Here is a 19,304-nt window from a genome sequence, read left to right as displayed (position 1 = left end):
GGTTGACACACAGAGTGTTGTAATGATGTACAAAGTTTCTATGTGTCAAAACTTGAAATTAACTAAAGCAAAGATTAAAGTTTTTAATTATCAAATTGGATTCTTTCAGATTAAATAAATTTTTAGAAGAGCAAATTAGGCATTTCTGAAACCTGAATTATCATCTACATTATTATCTTTTGCCAACCTACCAAATAAACATTTTCATGAGAATATACATTATCAGTGTCTTCTTTGAAGAAGCTCAAGGAAATGTCACTTGATTGCTAGAATGAATTTACATAGTACTGTTGAAAGTCATCTACAATAGCCAAATGACTCCAAAAATGGGACAGATTAACATACTTCAGTCTTCTTATGGCACTAAAGTCTCTAGAGCCAATAAAGTGATACAAATGTTGTAGTACTTCTTTAAATCAAAACATAACAAATACTAGTAGCTGCCTGTCACTGAAAACTGGAAAAAATACCCTCAAGAAAGTGGTAATTTAAAAATCTAAGTTATCAGAGAAATGTCATTTTTTAAAGACCTAATCCCTAAATGTAGAAGATTTTAACATCTCTTTATTAAGTCATTTCAATATTTAATATTATTCATAATGAGTTTAAAACATTTGGGTGCTTGACCCAAAATCTTGATAAGGCAATCATCCAAAAGCAGAGTCTGCTAAATTGAAAAACAGGAGGGGGAAAGTTCAGTTATATAATGAGGAAAGTGCTCTAAATTCTCTTAAACTCTGAAATGAATATAAGTATTCTTCAATAGATGAAATAAATTAAAAAAAAATACTGCTATGAAGTGGATTATAGGTAAGTAAATAAAAGGTAAATAATTCCTGTTCTCTAGTGATCAGCATTAAAAACATGCCTGCTATAAAAATATTTCTATGTAAAGTACTTCTCACAATATGTTGAAAATCACACAAGCATGCAACCAACTTTTTTTAATCAGATTTTGAAAGGAAAAATTATTTTGGAAAAGTTTAAAATGCAACACTATATATGTTCAAAGTAAATTAAAATACAGCCTATATTTTAAAAAATGTATTTTCTTGCTTTCTTTATCCTTACTGTAGAGGTAGTAATAAATACATCTTTAACTGTTTTTCACCAGCTTCAAGCTGCTAATATCTCTTACTCTTTTGGCATTCATCAGATCACTTAACACTGAGCAGCCTCCTTCTAGTCATCTTCACCCAATGAAATCCATCTGTTTTGTTACTGTACTTTCAGTAGCAGATATGAGCACAAAGCTTAGTAATAAGATGCCAATCCTTACTTATGAATACAAGACCAGGCTTTTGCTAGGATAAGCAATCTTCTAATAAAAACTGAATTCAAAGCTCACACTTGCATTCATATATCATCTCTGAGATCCCTTCCAAATTCAGATCTATATAATCTTATAATTCTTTGATTTAACTAATAATAAAGATTCCTTTGATCCATATTGTCTATAGATCTTCAAAACATTCCTCTTTCCTTAAAGAGTTCGGTGCCTGACTCAAAGTCGTTCTTCCTCAAAATATATTTCGAAAAATCAAAAACTGCCTGACAAAATACTAATGAAGAGGTAGAATGGTATAGTAGAAGGAGGGTTAGGATTGGAATCAAAAGAGAACTGAGAACAATTTCTCCTTTCCAACAATTATTAGCTGGGTAACGATGACCAAGTCACAATTTCTCAAGCCTCAATTTCCTTATATTTGTTCTTATACAGGGAGCAGTTAGGCAGAGCTTTAAGATTCACAAATCACTTTACAAATATTTTATCCTCACAATAGGGACAGTAGGTACTATTACTATCAAGAAGCTAAATAATTAGCCCAAGATAATGCAATCAGTAAGGACCTGAGAGGGTTTTCATGAGCCCAGGTCCAGTACTCTCTCTACTGGCCCCCCTTCACTATTTCCAAAGCACTTATACCAATATACATTCTCAGTAATTGTCACCTTAGAAAGTTACCTGGTACATAATTTCTAAAATGGAAACTGTAAAAGTTATAATATTTCATTTGGTTGTAAGCACAAAATGAAATCAAGAAGCACTTGGTGATACTATAAGTCAGGCACTATGCTAAGTAGTGGGGGTAGAAAGGCAAAAGCAAGATGCCCCTGTTCTCAAGAAGCTTACATTCTCACCAGGGAAACATGTATTTCTATTTATATATAGATACACACATATTAAATAAGGCAGCCTTAAGGGTGCCTTCACTAATAGGTGAAAGAAGCATGACAGACAGAAGGTGATGCTTGAGCTATATCTTGAAACTCAGGAATTCCAAGAGGTAGAGATGAATAGAAAGAGTAATTCAGGTGGGAGGGCCAGTCTGCACAAAGGCCCAGAAATGGGAAATGAGTGCACTGTGCAAGCAACAGCAAAACCAATATGGCTGAAACACAGAGTGGGTAGAGGATAGTAACATATAAGAAAATATGAGATGTATAAAGGGATCTGAAGAGATTTAATGCCAAAAGAGCTATAAATGCCAAGCTGAGGAATCTGAATTTAATTCTAGAGGAAATAGGAAATTATTGGAATTTAGTAAGTACCAGGTAACAGGGTCCAAATAATGCTTTAGGAAAATTACTTTTGTGGTTGTGTGAATGAAAGCCTGGAGTAGGAAGAGACCTGAGTCAGAGATACCAAACAGGAAGCTACTACAATAATCTAGGCAAAAAACAATGACAACCTGAACTGTGGACAGAAAGGCAACTTAAATAAAAAACTTGGGGAAATAAAAACAAAAAGATTTAGCAATGAATTGAATACAGAGGATAAGAAAGAGCAAGAAAAATACCAAGGTTGCTAACGTGGAAGACTACCCTCAACATTAGGGACATTAGGGAAAAAGATGGGTTTAGAGATAAAGACAACGATGTTTATGACCTACAGGACATTCATTTTTATTACTTTTTATTAGAAATGCTTTAAAGACTTATAAAAATTCATTATTCCTACTAAAGGTTTATACTTGGGATTTGCAGGTGAAGTTATTCTTGATTGCAAGCCTATTTTCTTTACCATTTCAGAATACTGCATCCCAAGCTATCCTTTCATTTTTAGGAGAAGCTGCTAGGTTTTGGTAGGCTCCTTGATATTTAAACTATTGCAAATAACATTTCTAAGACTTTGTTTTGATGTTTTCTTTCAAGAGGCGATTTGATGGATTCTTCCATCCTCACTTTGTTCTGTGGATTTAAAAAAATCTGGGCCATTTTTTTTCAACAATGGTTTCTAGGAAGTCTAAATGATTCAAATCTTTTGATTTTGTTCTAAGATTTCTTGTTGTCTCATAGAATCACTGATTTCTGTTTGATCAATTCCAGCTTTCAAGGGGTCCATTCCTTGGGTGAGATGTTTACCATTTTCAATTTAAGCTATTTATTCTCTTAATTCTTTCCTAAAGAGTTTTTAATTCTTTTTTAAATCTTGCTTCATTTCCTCTAGGAATTATAAGGACATTAGAAAATAAGTATTGTTTTATTAGTTTAAAGATAAGAAGTAGAGAAGCTGGCTTGAAGAAGAATTGGAGTTTCAAATAGAGCTGAGAGTGAGTGTTAATTTCAATTGGTGGCAGTTATAACTGTTATTTCTATGACAATTACATGCTTTGGGTGTGGCACTCTGACAGTTGGCTTCTGGCAGTCAACAAAGCCACCCGCAGCTTCTTTCTCTCTCAGAGCTGGAGAAGGTAACATCTTTGCCTCTCTCTATATCCGTCTGAGGGAAAGACTTGAAGGAGTGTAGTCTTCATGACACTATTTCATGACAGTAGGTCAAGCCACTAATTTCAGAGAACTCCTAAGAGAACAAGTGAGCACTCTTCTCTTTTTGCTCTATACTATTTCTTTTGATTATCTCATCAGTTCCTATAGGTTCAATGACTTTATGAAAATTATTCCCAGATTTATATATCTAGACCTTGCCTTTCTGCCAATATCTAACTGCCTCTTGGACAATCTGAGTTATATATCTCATAAGCATCTCAAACTCAATATGTCCAAATTTGAATTAATTATATTTCCTCCCAACCTCTCCCATTCTAATTTCTCTATTACCAGCAAAAGCACCACCATCCTTCCAGGCACACATGCTTGTACCTCAGTACCATTCAACTCCTCACTCAAATTCATTCAGCTTATCTGGTTTGTAGCCAAGCCTTGTCATTTATATCTTCACATGATTTCTCATAAAAAATACCTTCCCACCACTCAGACAGCCACAAACCTAATTCTGGCCCTCTTTACCTTTTGCCTGTACTTCCACAAAAACTTTCTAACTGGTTTCTCTGTTCCCAAGTTTCAGCCTACTCTGATCCACCCTCTACTTACCCATAGTTTTTCAAAGTATAAGTCTGACTATCCCTCCCATCCACTACTTCAATGAATTCCATTGATTCCATATTACCTCCAGAAGCAAATAAAAAATTCTCTGGCATTTAAGTACTTCTTAACCTGGCTCTTTCTTATCTTTTCCTACCTTGCAATTTACTGACCTCCTGGTACTCTGTGGTCCACCTCGAATGGCCTACTTTTGGTTCCTACTTAATGTCCCATGCTTGTGCCTCTGCAATAGCTGCCCTCCCCACACCCTCATGCCTGGAATCCTACTCTCTTCACTGTTACCTAATAGTTTCCCCTGGTCTCCTTCAAGACTCAACTCAAATCCCATATATTCTACAGAAGACTTTTCCTAGTCACTTCAACTGTTACTGTCTTTCCTCTGAGATTACCTTCATCTAGTTTATCTATAACTTGTACATAACTATGTACTTCAGGACCACTTACACACTAGGTCTTACATATCCTATCCCTATCCCCCCTACTTTTCCAACTAGATACTGCTTTATATCCTGAGACAACTATATGAGAAGCCAAACCTCTGTGGATTACAATAACCTATTTGAATCCATTCCTCAATGATGTACATACTTCCACCCTATCTTGAGCACTTTATCTCAGTGAGTCTAAACTCCAATTTGCCATGGTTCAAACCCTTTATTTGAACCCCAATGACTATTCCTTTATTCACAACCCAAACCCAACCTCCCACTTTAAAACAACCCAACTTTTCTACTGTGCTCCCTGAAACACCAGTTCCAGAGGTAACAAACTAGATATCATCTTAAATCTTTTCTTTTCCTGTTCTCTCCATTTTCTTGCCTTCATTGAAACTTGGCTCTATCTGATGACACAGTTTCCCTGGATCCCCTTTCTTGCAATGGTTGCATTTTTATTTATATCTAATTCCCCCAACCCAATCCCAGGGTCTGGTAGGGGAATTAGATTACTCCTTGTTCACTGAAGACTTTCAGGCTCTGCTCTCCATCTACCACCATCATTCAGTAGTCAATCCTTTGAGATTCCTTTGATCCATATTGTCTATAGATCTTCAAGACATTCCTCTTTCCTTAAAGAGTTCAGTACCTGACTCAAAGTCGTTCTTTCTTCCTCAATTCCTGTCCTCATTCTAGGGAACTTCAATATTTATAGTGATACTCCCTCAAATATTCTCACTTTTCAATTCCTCAACTTACTCATTTCACATAACTTATTCCTCCCACCAACTTCAACTACACCTAGATGGTCATACCCTTTATCTTGCCACCATACATAAATATTTTTCATCCATGTTCATGACTCCAAGATTCCTTTATCTCCTCTATTCATTTCACATCACTCAAATGCCTTCTGTCACCATCTCCTGTTCCCAATTCTACATGAAGAAGCAGTTCTTGCCAAGGCAAACCCCCATACATGCATGAGTAATCCCATTCCAATGTCCCTCAACTGGGGAATGGCTGAACAAATTTTGTTTGATGGTGATGGAATATTATGTGCTATGAGAAATGATGAAAAGGATGATTTCAGAAAGAGTTGGAAAGATCTATTATGAACTGCTGCAGAGTGAAACAAGCAGAACCAGGAGATCATTATACACAGTATATGCAATATTTTGGAACAATCAAATGTGATAGACTTTGCTACTAATAGTAATACAATGATCCAGGACAATTCTGAGGATTTATGAAAAAGAATTCTATCCACCACTGCAAAAAGAACTGTTAAGAGTAGAAATGCAGATGAAAACATATGATGTATCACTTGTTTACTTTGGAAGTTTGGGTTATATAAAATTATTCTCTCACAAAAATGAATAGTATGGAAATATATTTTCCATGTAATACATGTATAATCCAGATTGAATTGCTTGTCAGTTCCAGGATTGGGTAGGGAAGAAGGGAGGGAGATAATATAGATCATGTGACTTTGTTTTTAAAATTAAAAAAAACTTTTTAAAATAATCTCACTCCATCTCATCTTCTCCAACAGAATATCCCCTCAATCAATACTCACTTTCATTTATCTTTAGTCTTTCCTTGTCTACTAGCTGCTTCCCTAATGCCTACAAAAATCCCCATGGCTCTTCCATTTTCAAAAAAAAAAAACCCTCTCACTTGATCCATCTATTTCTATAATCATCCTATCTCTCTTCTCCCTTTTGGGTCTAAACTCCTTGAGATGGCTATCTAGAATAGATGTTTCCCTTTCCTTTATTCAACCAAAACTGCTCTCTACAAAATTATTTCTAAACTTCTAAATCTCCTGGTCTTTTTACAATCTTCATCCTTCTCTCTGTCAATCACCCTTTTCTTGATACTCTGTTATCTACATGTTTTTGACACTGCTCTCTCCTGATTCTTCTTCCTACCTATCTGATTCCTCCTTCTCTGTCCCCTTTGCTGGATCTTCATATCCACATTACCATCTGTTAACAGAAGAGGTTCTCTAAGGTTCCATTCTGGACCCTCTTCTATTCTCTTTCTAGAATATTTCTCTTGGTGATCTCAACAGCTCCCATGGATTCAATTGTCGTATCTATGCAGATGATCCTCAGATCAATTTACTCAGAACTATAAAGCTAAATGTTAATATTTCATTCCTCACCCTTACTCACCACCCCCTTTATATCCAAAATATCCAGTCAATTAATTAGTCCTGTCATTTATACCTTTGAAATATCTTTTGCATGTGACCCCTTTCTCTCCTGAAACTGCAACCACCCTGATCCAAGGCTGTATCACCTCACGCTTGGACTCTTACAAAATGCTGCTGCTTGATCTCCCTGCCACAAATCTCTCCCTACTCCAATCCATCCTCCACTTAGCTGTCAAATTGATATTCCTTAAAAGTATTGGGCTAGCCATATCAACCTCCTATTCAATAAACTTCAGTAGCTTCCTTTTGCCTCCAGGATCAAATATAAAATCCTGCTTGGTTTTTAAACATCTTTCTTCCTTCCTTTCCAGACTTCATGCACCTTATTCACCTCCACATACTCTGTGATCCAATGACACTGACCTCCATGCTGTTTCTCACACACCACACTTCATCTCCCAACCCTGAGTGTTTTCCTTGGCTATCCTCCAAAGACCAGTCATCTCTGCCTCTTGGCTTACCTGAATTTCTTCAGGTCTCAGAAAAAGTCCCTTAAACCTTTTCCCAGTCCTCCTTAATCTTAGTGCTTTCTTCCATCTGAGACTACTCCCAACTTATCCTGGTTATACCTTATTTGTACATAGTTGCTTACATGTTTTCTTCCCGAATAGACTTCTCTTCTAGAGAAAAGGAAGGACCTGTTTTTATGCCTTCCTTTATATCCCCATTATTTAGCACTTGGCACATTTGTTGTTCAGTTGTGTCCAACACATTGTGTCCTCATGGACCATGGAATTTTCTTGGCAAAGATACTTGATTGATTTGCCATTTCCTTCTCCAGTGGGTTAAGGCAAACAGAGGTTAAGTGATTTACACAGTGAGCTAAGGGCATGTAGTGTATTATTTTGGAAAAATTCATGGTTCCTTTTATTAATTGCATGAGTTAAAATCCAGGTTGATAGTCAATCAGGTAGAGTACTGAATGGGGAATATCAGCTGTCTTAAAAAGTCCTAACTCCAGGCCCGGCACTAACCACAGAGCCATCTTGCTGCCCCATCTGTGCCTGGCACAGATGCTTAATAAATACTAATTGACTAACTATTTACATGTTGTCTATACCATTCCACTGTATATCCCTTGAGGGCAGAGATTTTTTGTTTTGTTTTGGTGTTTGGCCTCTCCTGGTATCCCCATAATTTAGCATAATGCCTAGCACATTGTACTTATAATTCTGTTTACTGACTGACAATCTCCTGAGCTCAGTTTCCCTATCTAAGTTTTTTCCCCACTGCATAAAAAAAGGACTGGAAAACCACAAAGCAAACATATCACAACTTTACTTGGTACATTTTCTGTCCCCTAGCTAGAACTTATATGAATTGTAATTCTACAGCTCTGGAACTTGCAAGAAAAATGTTCGTGGAAATTCCATAAGTAGAACCTAGCTGATTTACCTCTATATATCAATATGACACATGCCAAAAGTTAAACATAGATAGAAGCTATATCTACAACCAAAATTTTCCTATATAGACTATAGAGGCTATTTCTACTATAAAGGTTATTTAATACTAAGTTTTTAGTTTCAATTGAAGTTGAGAAGTGATGGGAAGATAAGAAATTATTGCACAGCTCAGCTTAAACATAAAAAGGAAAAATAATGTTGAGAATAAGAAACAAGATAAAAAAGCATGAGGTAAGAAAAGTAAGTTTGAATCATATTAAGTTTCTTGTTATTCTGTTCAGCTAAAGACTCTGTTTTACAAGAGATGTTATGTGTCCAATATTCAGATATCCTAATTCTGAGGATCTGAAATGTTTGAAATATATAAGAAAGATCTTTTTTCACAGACATCAAGTTTATCTTGGGGTTCTGCAAAATACCATAAACAGAAGCAGAAAATGAGTAAGCTGTTAATGTTGCTACAAACTATCAAGCTATTTCCAAACTTCAACTTCTGATCAAAACCAGGAAAAAAAAAAATCAAACTTTATTCTGCAAAGCTGCCTATATAACAAAGTTGGGGGGGAGAAGGGGGAAAGGGGGGAAGAGACAGTAATATGACCTTGTAAGGCTATTTGCCACCTCTCTTTCTTTCATGAATTTTGTGTTCTTTACTGTTTAAAGCTTTTAACAAAGACAACAACTCTACTCAATTTAGATTTAGAGAAAGAATTAGAAATGAATGGCTGCTGGGTGCTTCCTATATTTGACAAATTTGAGTGAGCCAAAGTTAAGAATAGCTCTAGTATCTAACAAGCCAAAGGATAATTATAGAAAAAGATCTGAAAGCAAAAGACAGTGTAATAACAGTGATACAGGAGGTACAGTAAAACTCCTGTTGTACTTAAAAGAGGGATCAGGCTAAATAATTTAGCATTTTTAAAATCAAGTTTTATGTCTCTTAAATATAAAGTAAAAAATTTTTAAGAATTAAATTCATTAGGGAAAATTCTTTTCAGAATAAGAATATATAGCACTTTGCTATTAACACATTTTATATATTATCACAATTGAGCCTTAAAAACAATCCTATAGAAATGTGTAGCAAAAATATTAATAACCATACTTTATAAATTAAAAAATAAGGCTAAAGAGCTGATTTTTCCAAGATCACAAGGCTAGTAGTCAAATTGGAACTCGGAAGCCTAGACCAATTCTAACTCTAGGATTCTTTCCATGATATTACACTACTAAATAAGATATAACTGAACCACCTACTTGGTAATATTAGTTAAACTTTAATTAGAACTAACAAGGTAAAAATCCTGCCAGACTTTTTTTTTAATAGATAAAAATATTTTTTAACTAGCAAAGTAACTATATGGAAACAGGCCCTGTTCAAGTAGGTTAAAAATTTTGTTTAAAAGTTTTTAGTGCTCTCTTTGGCAGCACATATACTAAAAGTTATATTTAGATAAACATATGCTTTGCAACCTTGTTTACAGAATGTTTTCCTTTTTTTGTCAATAAAGCCAAAGTAACTTCAATGACACATGCCCAAATGACCATAAACTCTAAATTGGATTTTCCAAGTTAATAAATTAACTAATTAATTTTTATTATATGTAGAATGTTGCTTCCCTACATCTTCTATTTAGAATATACTAGAATTCCTAGATCAAAATTACAGACCTCCGCCCAGCTGTTGGCAACATAATTGCTCATGTTTCCCATGTCACAATCAAATGAAATTATATAATCTAGCTAATTACTAGCTAGTGTTCCCATTAAAGTGAAGAAGAAAGGTAAAAGGTTGAAGCCTTTTAGAAAAGCTTGAAGTAAATCTTCCAAAGCAATGAAAGGAATTAGAAAGGAAAAAAAAAGTAAAAGAAAAGACTTTTTAAGACAGCTGATTTTCCCCATTCAATACTCTACCTGATTACCATCAACCTGGATTTTAACTCATGCAGTTAATAAAAAGAATCATGAAATTTGCCAAAATAATATACTGCATGCCCTCAGCTCACTCAGTCTCCCATCAAAAGGATACAAAGTACAAATATGATAGAGAAGCCAGATACAAGGTGGACAGGAATTGTCTGGAATTGAAGTTTGGAATTGAAGTCTGAAAGACCTATGGTCAAATTTGTGACCTATGTGACCTTGGCCAAGTGTCTTATCTCTACTTCAATTTTCTCATTTGTTTTAAAAAAAAGAGGTTTAGATTCAATCACCTCTAAGGTCCTTTGACATTCTGAGCCTATGAGCCTGTGATTTTAATCACAGAAAAGAAATTCAGCCAAGGAAATGGACATTTTCCTCATCCTATTCCTTACGGCAGTGATGGGCAAACTTTTTAATGAGGGGGCCAAAGGAAAGGAAATATTCATCTGTCAATCTGTTTCTAAGGCAACTCTTTCAAAGTTTCATAGTGTTATATCCTACTCATTGTATTCCTCAGATTAGGAATAATGTCACCTCAAGGAATAGAACACACACATTTATGAATTTTGTGACAATATTAGTTATAAGTTCACTAAAGATAGCAATTAATGTTTAAGAGATATATTTCACACTCTAAATAGTTTTCAATGAAATGTAGTTTTTACTAAGTAATATTATTCTCATTTAAAGACAAAAAATAAATATCTTTATAACTGAATGAAAGTGATGCCTACATCCTCTTTAAGTTAAAACTCCAGGGCTAGCATAGTAAATATCATTATTAAACTTGTGATTTAAAAGTTGTAAAGTGCACAAGCATCATCGTATTATATCATGAGAACACATTCCAAAAAGCCTAGATCTTTAGATACTAGGTGCTCCATCAGAAGGACTTACCTAACACAAGACCTTTGCCATAAATTTGCTCTACTGTTTAAAAAAAAAGTTTAAACTTCAAACTATCAAAAAGGAAATCCCAAACATTCAAATTCCTGTAAGAAGTCTCACTGATCCGTTAATCCACAACAAAAAAAAACTGATTAGAGAAAACTGACTATCTGGGAGAAAGAAAACACCAAAAGAAAAATGAAACATATATTTACTTACATCAATGGAAAAGCAAAAAATGGGAGTGTCATAGTGAGTCTTGCTGTAAATTCATCTGGAAGATACCACAAGTATACCACTAAGCAAGTAAACAGGTAAAGAACTGAGGAGTAGAGAAGTAACCTTCCAACCCATAGTTTCTGTAATCTTTGATTTTTCTCTCTAAATTCTTCTAATTCTTGGATTTCCTATTAAGAAAGAATGGTCACATGTTATTGAACTTCAAAACCAAAACATTAAACAATTACTGAAACATCAGAAATAACTTCCTCCTACTCATATTTCCACTTATAAAATATATCTACTTAAATATTTAATTCTGCTTTATTCTCAGAAAAATTAATACATTTCTGTTTTGTAATGACTAATATCACTAAAACCATGCCCTAAGTTTTCATATACTTTCAAAAGGCATTGTTACAAGTCCATTCCATTATAATAAAAGCAGAAAAAAATTTGGTTTTGGAAAATGTAAATGGACATTTTAAAAACCTATAGAATTAGCACAGTTCTGCCTAGATTGCGCAATTCTCTAGTCACCACTAAAGCAAGGTCCTCTTACTAACTTTTTTTGGGTCAGGGATCCCTGTTCTGGAAATCTAATAAAATCTATGGATTCCTCAGGATAATGCTTTTAAGCACACAAAATACACAGGATTACAAGGGAATCCAATTAAATTGAAATACAGTTATCAAAAAAAAATTTAAACCATAAATTCAGAGATCAAGTTAAAAACTGTTGCACTAAAGGACTAATATCACACACTGGTAAAGGGATATTGAAAACTGCAAAGTAAAAATCTGTACATACTTAGAGCTTGAAGATCTGATTTCATTCTGACAGGTCCCATTACCTTACACAGACTTCTAGACTCCCTAGTACAGTTTGATTTTTAGAGATTATGTTACATTTACATCAAGGTTTACCTAACTTACTTCTTACCAGATCAGATTTTGCAGATTTGTTTCCAAATGAATGGATGTTAATTTTACATTCAATGAAATAATTTTTCTATTCAATTTGGAGATACCTCAAGATAAAAGAACATGAGGGCAACTGAATGGCTCAGTGGATTGAGAGTCAGGCCTAGAGATAGGAGGTCCTAGGTTCAAATCTGGCCTCAGATACTTCCTAGCTATATGACCCTGAGCAAGTAATTTAACTCCCGTTGCCTAGCCCTTACCACTCTTCTGCCTTGGAACCAATATACAGTATTGATTCTAAGACAGAAGGTAACAGTTTAAAAAAAAAAAGATAAAAGAACATACCTTATCTATATTTTCCAGAACTTCCACTGTTGAAGGTTTAGCCTGTTTACAGAAAGGAGGGGAAATAGAGAAAGAAAAAGAGAGACTTAGAACTTGTCACTATAAAACCTACTTTCACATTCAGGAGAAATTTGGGTGTCTAAAAAGACATTTCTCTTGATCCAAGTTTGAATTTTCCCAAATATCATCAGATAATAATTCTGTCAATCTATTTCAGAGTAAGCAAAAGCATCTATAAATCATCTGTGCTTAAACAAGAATAACTATCAAAATAGAATCAAATAAAAATGGAGCATTTTTTATTAAACAAAAATCCTTATGAGAAAATGAAAAAAGCATTTTTACAAGGCACTATTTTCTTTCAAGATACAAAAAATACTTAGTTCTCAGAGATATGAAATTAAGTCTGAGTCTCTAGAAAACAATCTCATAACTAGAAAAATAAAATTATTTATTTTCTACGCACACACACAAAAAAGCGTTATTTAAACCTTTAAGTTACTAAAGCTTTAAATAGGAGCCAGTTCTTTTAAAAAATCCGATTTTCTGTAAGGTCACCAAAAATCTTGCAAAATGATAAAAGTCAATAAGTTAAGTTCTACCTAATTTTTATAAAGAGCTCTACAGCAGTTTTCTACAAGAAATTTCTATTTTGATTTTGAGGCAGTTACATGTTATAATGAATAGAGTACCAGACCTGTCAGCAGGAGACCTGAATTTGAATGATGTCTTGGAAACCAACTAGTTGTGTGACCCTGGGAAAATCACTTAACATCTCTCAGTCTCTGTTTCCTCTTCTATAAAATATAAATAATAATGATACTTCCCAGAGTTGTTGTGAGGAACAAATGTAAAGTGTTATGCAAGTCTTAAAAGCTACATAAATGTCGATTGTTATTATTTTCATAACAGAATCAAGAACAATGTTAGGCAAGAGTTTGGGTTTCACAAATTTTAATATTCCATTGAAAAGTGTGAAAAATTCAAATCTACCAAGACGCCTCACACACACCATTTGGGAAAACTCTTGCTTAGCACTTAGTAAAATGCCTCTAGTCTTTAGCTCAAAAGCCTGAAACATCATAGCAGGTATTTAATAAAATATTTGTTGACTTGAATAAACTTTTGAAGCCTAGATAGTATTAAAATGCAATCTATTGTCACTGCCAAAGCTCACATAAGGAATGAAGAAAGGAATGCAGAGTGAAAGGAAAAAATTAGCTATGAAATTGCTAGCTAAGCAGGAAATGGGGTACATTTACATTTTACTATTTACTGAGTCAAAGATTAGATCCCACATATTAAGTTTATATTCAGCCATTCTTAACATTAATAAGTAAATGCTTAAAATTATTATTATATTGAGTTAAAAAATGACATATAATTTGAATTTACCACATCCAAATTTTATATACCTTCCCCAAACACATGACCATTAAATAAAAATACCTTACAAATACTGCTGTTTGGTGGTTTTTTAACTCATCACACTTTTCAAAAGCCCAAGATTTTTTTCTTACATTCAGTTAAATGAAGATTTTGCACAGGCATTAATTAAGTGGAAATAGAGATACAAATATTAAAATATATAACACTTCATTCCAAATACCATTAAAATAAAGATGAACTGAAACATCTAAGAAGAAAACTATACTTTTTTAAAGGATTATAAATAAAAATAAGTTAATAAATAAGAAGTATGGCATCTTTCCACTACCAATACCACTTTCAGGTTCTCCTACTTAACTAAGTAACCTCTCCTTCTTTGATTCACTCAGTCCATATCTTCCATCCAATCAATCTTCTGGTAGCTATTGCCTACCCACTTCCAGGACACTCCCCTTCTTCCCTATTAAGTTTAATAATTTGTTCAATCCTTCTCTTCTCCCCATCTCCTGCTCTCACAGCTAACTTTACCATAAACAGACATTCCCTCAAACATCCTAACCTCCCCATTCCACAATTTACTCATTTCCCTAACATAGTCCCCCGACCCACATCAGCCACATATAAAGATATTACTATCTCACAAAAATATGCTACCACTTCCATGATCACAAACTCTGAAGTTCCCTTATCTGATCATAATATATTAGCTTTCCACCTCTTCCTCTGCCTTGTAAATCCTGTTCTTCATATATACCATGACCTCCAGTTCCTCAAATCCTCAGTTCTTTCCCAAGACATCAACCCTACACTACCTACATTCTCCTCCCTTCCTCATTTCTATTCCCTGATGAATAAGTTCGACTCTACACTATCCATTTCTCTAGTCTCTGGCTGCCGGACTATACTATCTTGCCCTGCCAAAGGCTTAGTCTTAAGATTATTCCCCACCCATTCACTGCCTTTGTTCCCACACAAGCTACAAAATGAAGCTGGGGGGGGGGGGGGAGGGGGGATTCACAAAGCCCTGTTGACTGAATCTACCTACAAATTAATGTTACATAATTTCTACTGGGCCCTCACTGCAACAAGACTATACTTTTATGCTTCCTAATTGACTTACTATCCCACTCACAACATATTTTCCAAATCTTTCCAACTTACCTCGAAACTCCCAGTTTCACCCCCACACACCCTCTCAGCTAAAAGCTTTGCCTTATATTTCATTGAACTGAGGCCATTTGCCTTCCCTTCCCTAATAAGAATTCTTATGTGTTGAATTCTTCATCTCATATCACTCAGATTGCTTCTGCCACTGTCCCCTCCTTTACACATTTCATATAAAGTAGCCCTCCTTACCATGGCAAACTTTTCTAATTAGAAAAGGTAATCTAAATCCTTCCTGACTTTTCCAGGAAATTTCCCCTCTCACCACCAATATCACTTTTTTTTTCACTCTCTTCATATATATATATATATATATATATATATATATATACTCTCTTCTTATATATATGTGTATATATATATATATATATATATATATATATATATCCCTTTTCTCCTTTGACACTACAAGCACAATGACGAAAGCCTTTTTCATCTCACATCTAGATTATTGCAATAGGTTGCTGCTTGGTCTTACTGTCTCAAGTCTACTCCTATCCATCCTCCACTCTGCTATCAAACTGAACTTCCTAAAGCACAGATCTGACAATGTCACTCCCCTGACTCATAAAACTACAATGCTCCCTATTCCTTTCCTTTCAGGATCAAAATTAAAATTCTATATTTGGCTCTTAAAGTCCTTTGTAACCTGGCCCCTCTATACCTTTCCAGGCTTCTTATACCATACTCTCCTTTGCCCATGTTCTCTGTGATCCAATGACACTGATCTTCTGGATGTCCCTCATACCACACACCATGCATTACTCTATACTGGCTCTCCTTTGCCTCGAACTCTTGGACTCCTCATCTTTGCCTCCTACCTTCCCTGACTTCCTTCAGTTCCCAGCTAAAATCCCACCTTCTACAAGAAGGCTTTCCCAATCCCCTTGATACAAATGACTTCTAAGATTCTCTGCTTTATCCTATATATAACCTGGGCTTGAGTCCTAATTCCATGTCCCTGTACACGTCACTTCACATGCTTTAGTTCCATGTCTGCAGAAAATCACTATCTCTACCTCACAGGCTATCCTGAGGCTCAAATAAAATATGGGAAAAGTATTATGAAAATTTCAAAGCATTATATAAATATCCACTATTTATTTTATTACAAAAGATGGTTGCATTATTAAACAACTCTACTCATTTGAACTTTCTTTTTTAAAAAACAATATCATTCAAAAGGAAAAAGGCAGAAAGGTGAACACAGAAAATGGAAAATCAAGGCTTAAAGACAATATTCAATTAATACTCTATTCTATACCACACAACAGATTTGTGAATAAGTTTTTGTCAGATTAGTATCTCAAACTTCAAAACTAGTTGTAAAAAATAACAACTTACCCTCCATCGAGAAACTATTCCACCCATCTTTTATTTGTGAAGACAGGATACACTGATGACTTTCATCAATTTTGTAATGGAATTCAGAGCTAGAAATAAAGTATGTCTATTTATTTTCATATCAAATGCACAAAATATATCTAACATTTACTCTAAAGTATTATGACTATAAAGCCAATAAACACTGCAAAAACTCATTTATTCTGACTAATTTGAAAATAATGACAATTTAGGAATTAATGATCGCTTATTAAGCAACTATTATGTACCAGAAACTACTGAAGATGAGCTAATTCCATTTGTTGGGGTTACAAAGACAAAATCAAGACATTTCCCTGCCCTCAAAAAGCTTACATTTTAATGGGAAACAAAGTGAACCGTGTTCCTAGGTATGTACAGAATATATGCAAAAGCAATTTCTGTTGGAATGAGATTGCAAATGGCTAAGAATCTAGTGAGTGGAAATGATACCAAAGTGTAGATAAGTTATTTTCTAAAAGAGGGGTTTTATAAAAAATAGAGATAGAATCAGGTAGCTTGAGGGGATCATGGACTCAAGAAAAGGTTTTTGCATACAAAACACTGATAGCCTCTAAACTCAGTAGCTTATTTTTTTCATACTACCCTACATGAATTAAGAAACGTATTGTCACATGTTTATTCATAGCTAAATTGTCCATCTCTTTTACTATTTTACTTGACCAGAACATTACACATACACATACACACACAATACATATATGAAATCATTTGAGAAAGGAGAGAACCCATTAATTGCAAAGATGAGAAAAGACTTTAAGCTACTTGTGGGTTCCTACTATCTTTTGCTTCTTTTGTAACCCTAGCACTTAGCACAATAATAGTTTACTGATTGATTGTTGTGTGAAGATAGTTAATCCTTTTAATCAACTTTAATAAACTTTTTTTTTTAATTTTAAACCCTTAACTTCTGTGCATTGACTTATAAGTGGAAGAGTGGCAAGGGTAGGCAATGGGGGTCAAGTGACTTGCCCAGGGTCACACAGCTGGGAAGTGTCCGAGGCAGGATTTGAACCTAGGACCTCCTGTCTCTAGGCTTGGCTCTCAATCCACTGAGCTACCCAGCTGCCCCTTTTAATACACTTTTAATCAAATTTTAAAAAATTAAAAGTTTTAATAAACTTTTAATCAACCAAAAGTGAAAACACCCATACTTAAGTAGAGAAGGTCCACAAACCACCTACTAAAGTGGTTTACACCTCCAGAAGCCAAGAAAGGAGTCAGTTTTTCACTCACCCAAGCTGTGGCTCCAAAGGGAGATCAAAAAGCAGTCTCACCAGAGTTCTAGGTCCTCCTCGCTCCAGATTCAGCCCAGACAGGAAGTTTCCGCCTCTTTCTTAAGGTCACTTCCGGTCCCTTCCTCCACTTTACTAGGGCTATTACAGTCCTTAAACTTGCTTAGCACTGCCCAAGGGAGTAGTCATAGGCTTCAGGAGGTATAAACCACTTTAGTGGGTGGTTTGTGGACCTTCCCTACTTAAGTGTGGGTGTCTTCACTTTTGGTTGATTAAATTTAAAAGGGGAGAGTTAATCCTATCTTCACAGTCCCTACAAGTTACATCTCTAGAGCTTTGAAGGAAGTTAGAGATTCTAAGAGTTGGAGGTAAGAATTCATCTCAAAACATGAGAAATAACTTCTATAAATGCAGATAGAACACTGAGTTTGGTAAGCCAGTAGAAAGTCAATTTGAAGGGAATATAGAGTGAGAAATTTATATTTTATCCTAGAAACAAAAGGAAGGCACCGAAAAAATTCTGAGCAAAGAACTGACATAGAGTTGGGCTTTCAGAAGAGTATTTTACTGTAATATGAAGTATGAATTGAAGAGGTAAGAAATCGTTGGACAGTAGGAGTCTAATTAGGAGGCTACTATAATAGCTCAAATGTGAGATAAGGTCTTGAACAATAAGAATGGTTAAGTGAAGGGAAGGCGTATGATTCAAGAGAGAATAAAGAGGTAGTATCGAGAAGACTTGGCAACTGGTTGGGTATGAATTGGAAAAGGTAACAATTGGGGATTAATCAATCAGCAGTCATTTACTAATCGTTTCATAGACACTATGCTAGATGCTGGATCCAAAGAAGAATTTGCGATTCTGAACTGGGTGACCAGAAGGGTAGTGGTATTTTCAAGTGAAATAGCAAAATCTAGAAGAAGGGCAGGTTGGGGGGAGGGGGCAAGGTAAGTTTCATTTTGAGGATGGTGAGTTTGAGATATCAATGGAACATCTAGTTAATTCCAGGCCCTCTGGGGCTAGAGTTTGGGAGACTAGAGATCACAGGGTCACTGATCAAGAGCCAGAAATAACCTCAAAGGTTGGATAAATAGTCCAACTTCTCATTTTATAGAGAAGGCTGAGACCCAGGGATCATTATCCTGGCTGTCCTAAGTCACACAGGTAGTCAAGCATCTACATAGATATGATCATTAAATCTATGGAAAGTATTGATCATGAAGAAGACATGTAGAAAAAGTAGAAAAAAGGGCCCAGGGCAGGACTTTGGAAAATATCCATGGTTAGTAGGTAGAAAGTAATCCATGGATTAAGATTTAGCAATTGAAAATGAGAAGATGCCATCAGCTAGGTACAAATTATTTCTAGAGTTTAGAGTCACAAAATCCAAGGAAGAAAAAATATTGGGGAAATAGGGCCCACAAT

At 35.0% G+C, this 19,304-nt stretch overlaps 1 protein-coding gene across 1 annotated transcript in view; it reads right to left on the bottom strand.

Moving 5' to 3' along the window:
* LNPK (lunapark, ER junction formation factor) overlaps window positions 1-16,631 on the bottom strand; it is a 91,527-nt gene extending 74,896 nt beyond the window's left edge. Inside the window, exons 1-3 of the mRNA XM_044669773.1 lie at window positions 16,605-16,631; window positions 12,708-12,749; window positions 11,439-11,626 (exon numbers count right to left, since the gene is read on the bottom strand). Coding sequence (XP_044525708.1) covers window positions 11,439-11,626; window positions 12,708-12,749; window positions 16,605-16,631 — 257 coding nt within the window. The remainder of the gene's footprint in view (window positions 1-11,438; window positions 11,627-12,707; window positions 12,750-16,604) is intronic.
* Between the last annotated feature and the right edge of the window lie 2,673 nt (window positions 16,632-19,304).

This window comes from Gracilinanus agilis, chromosome 3, assembly GCF_016433145.1.
Source record: "Gracilinanus agilis isolate LMUSP501 chromosome 3, AgileGrace, whole genome shotgun sequence".
In the NCBI taxonomy this organism is placed as follows: Eukaryota; Metazoa; Chordata; class Mammalia; order Didelphimorphia; family Didelphidae; genus Gracilinanus; species Gracilinanus agilis.
This window is presented reverse-complemented; position numbering and strand designations above follow the sequence as displayed.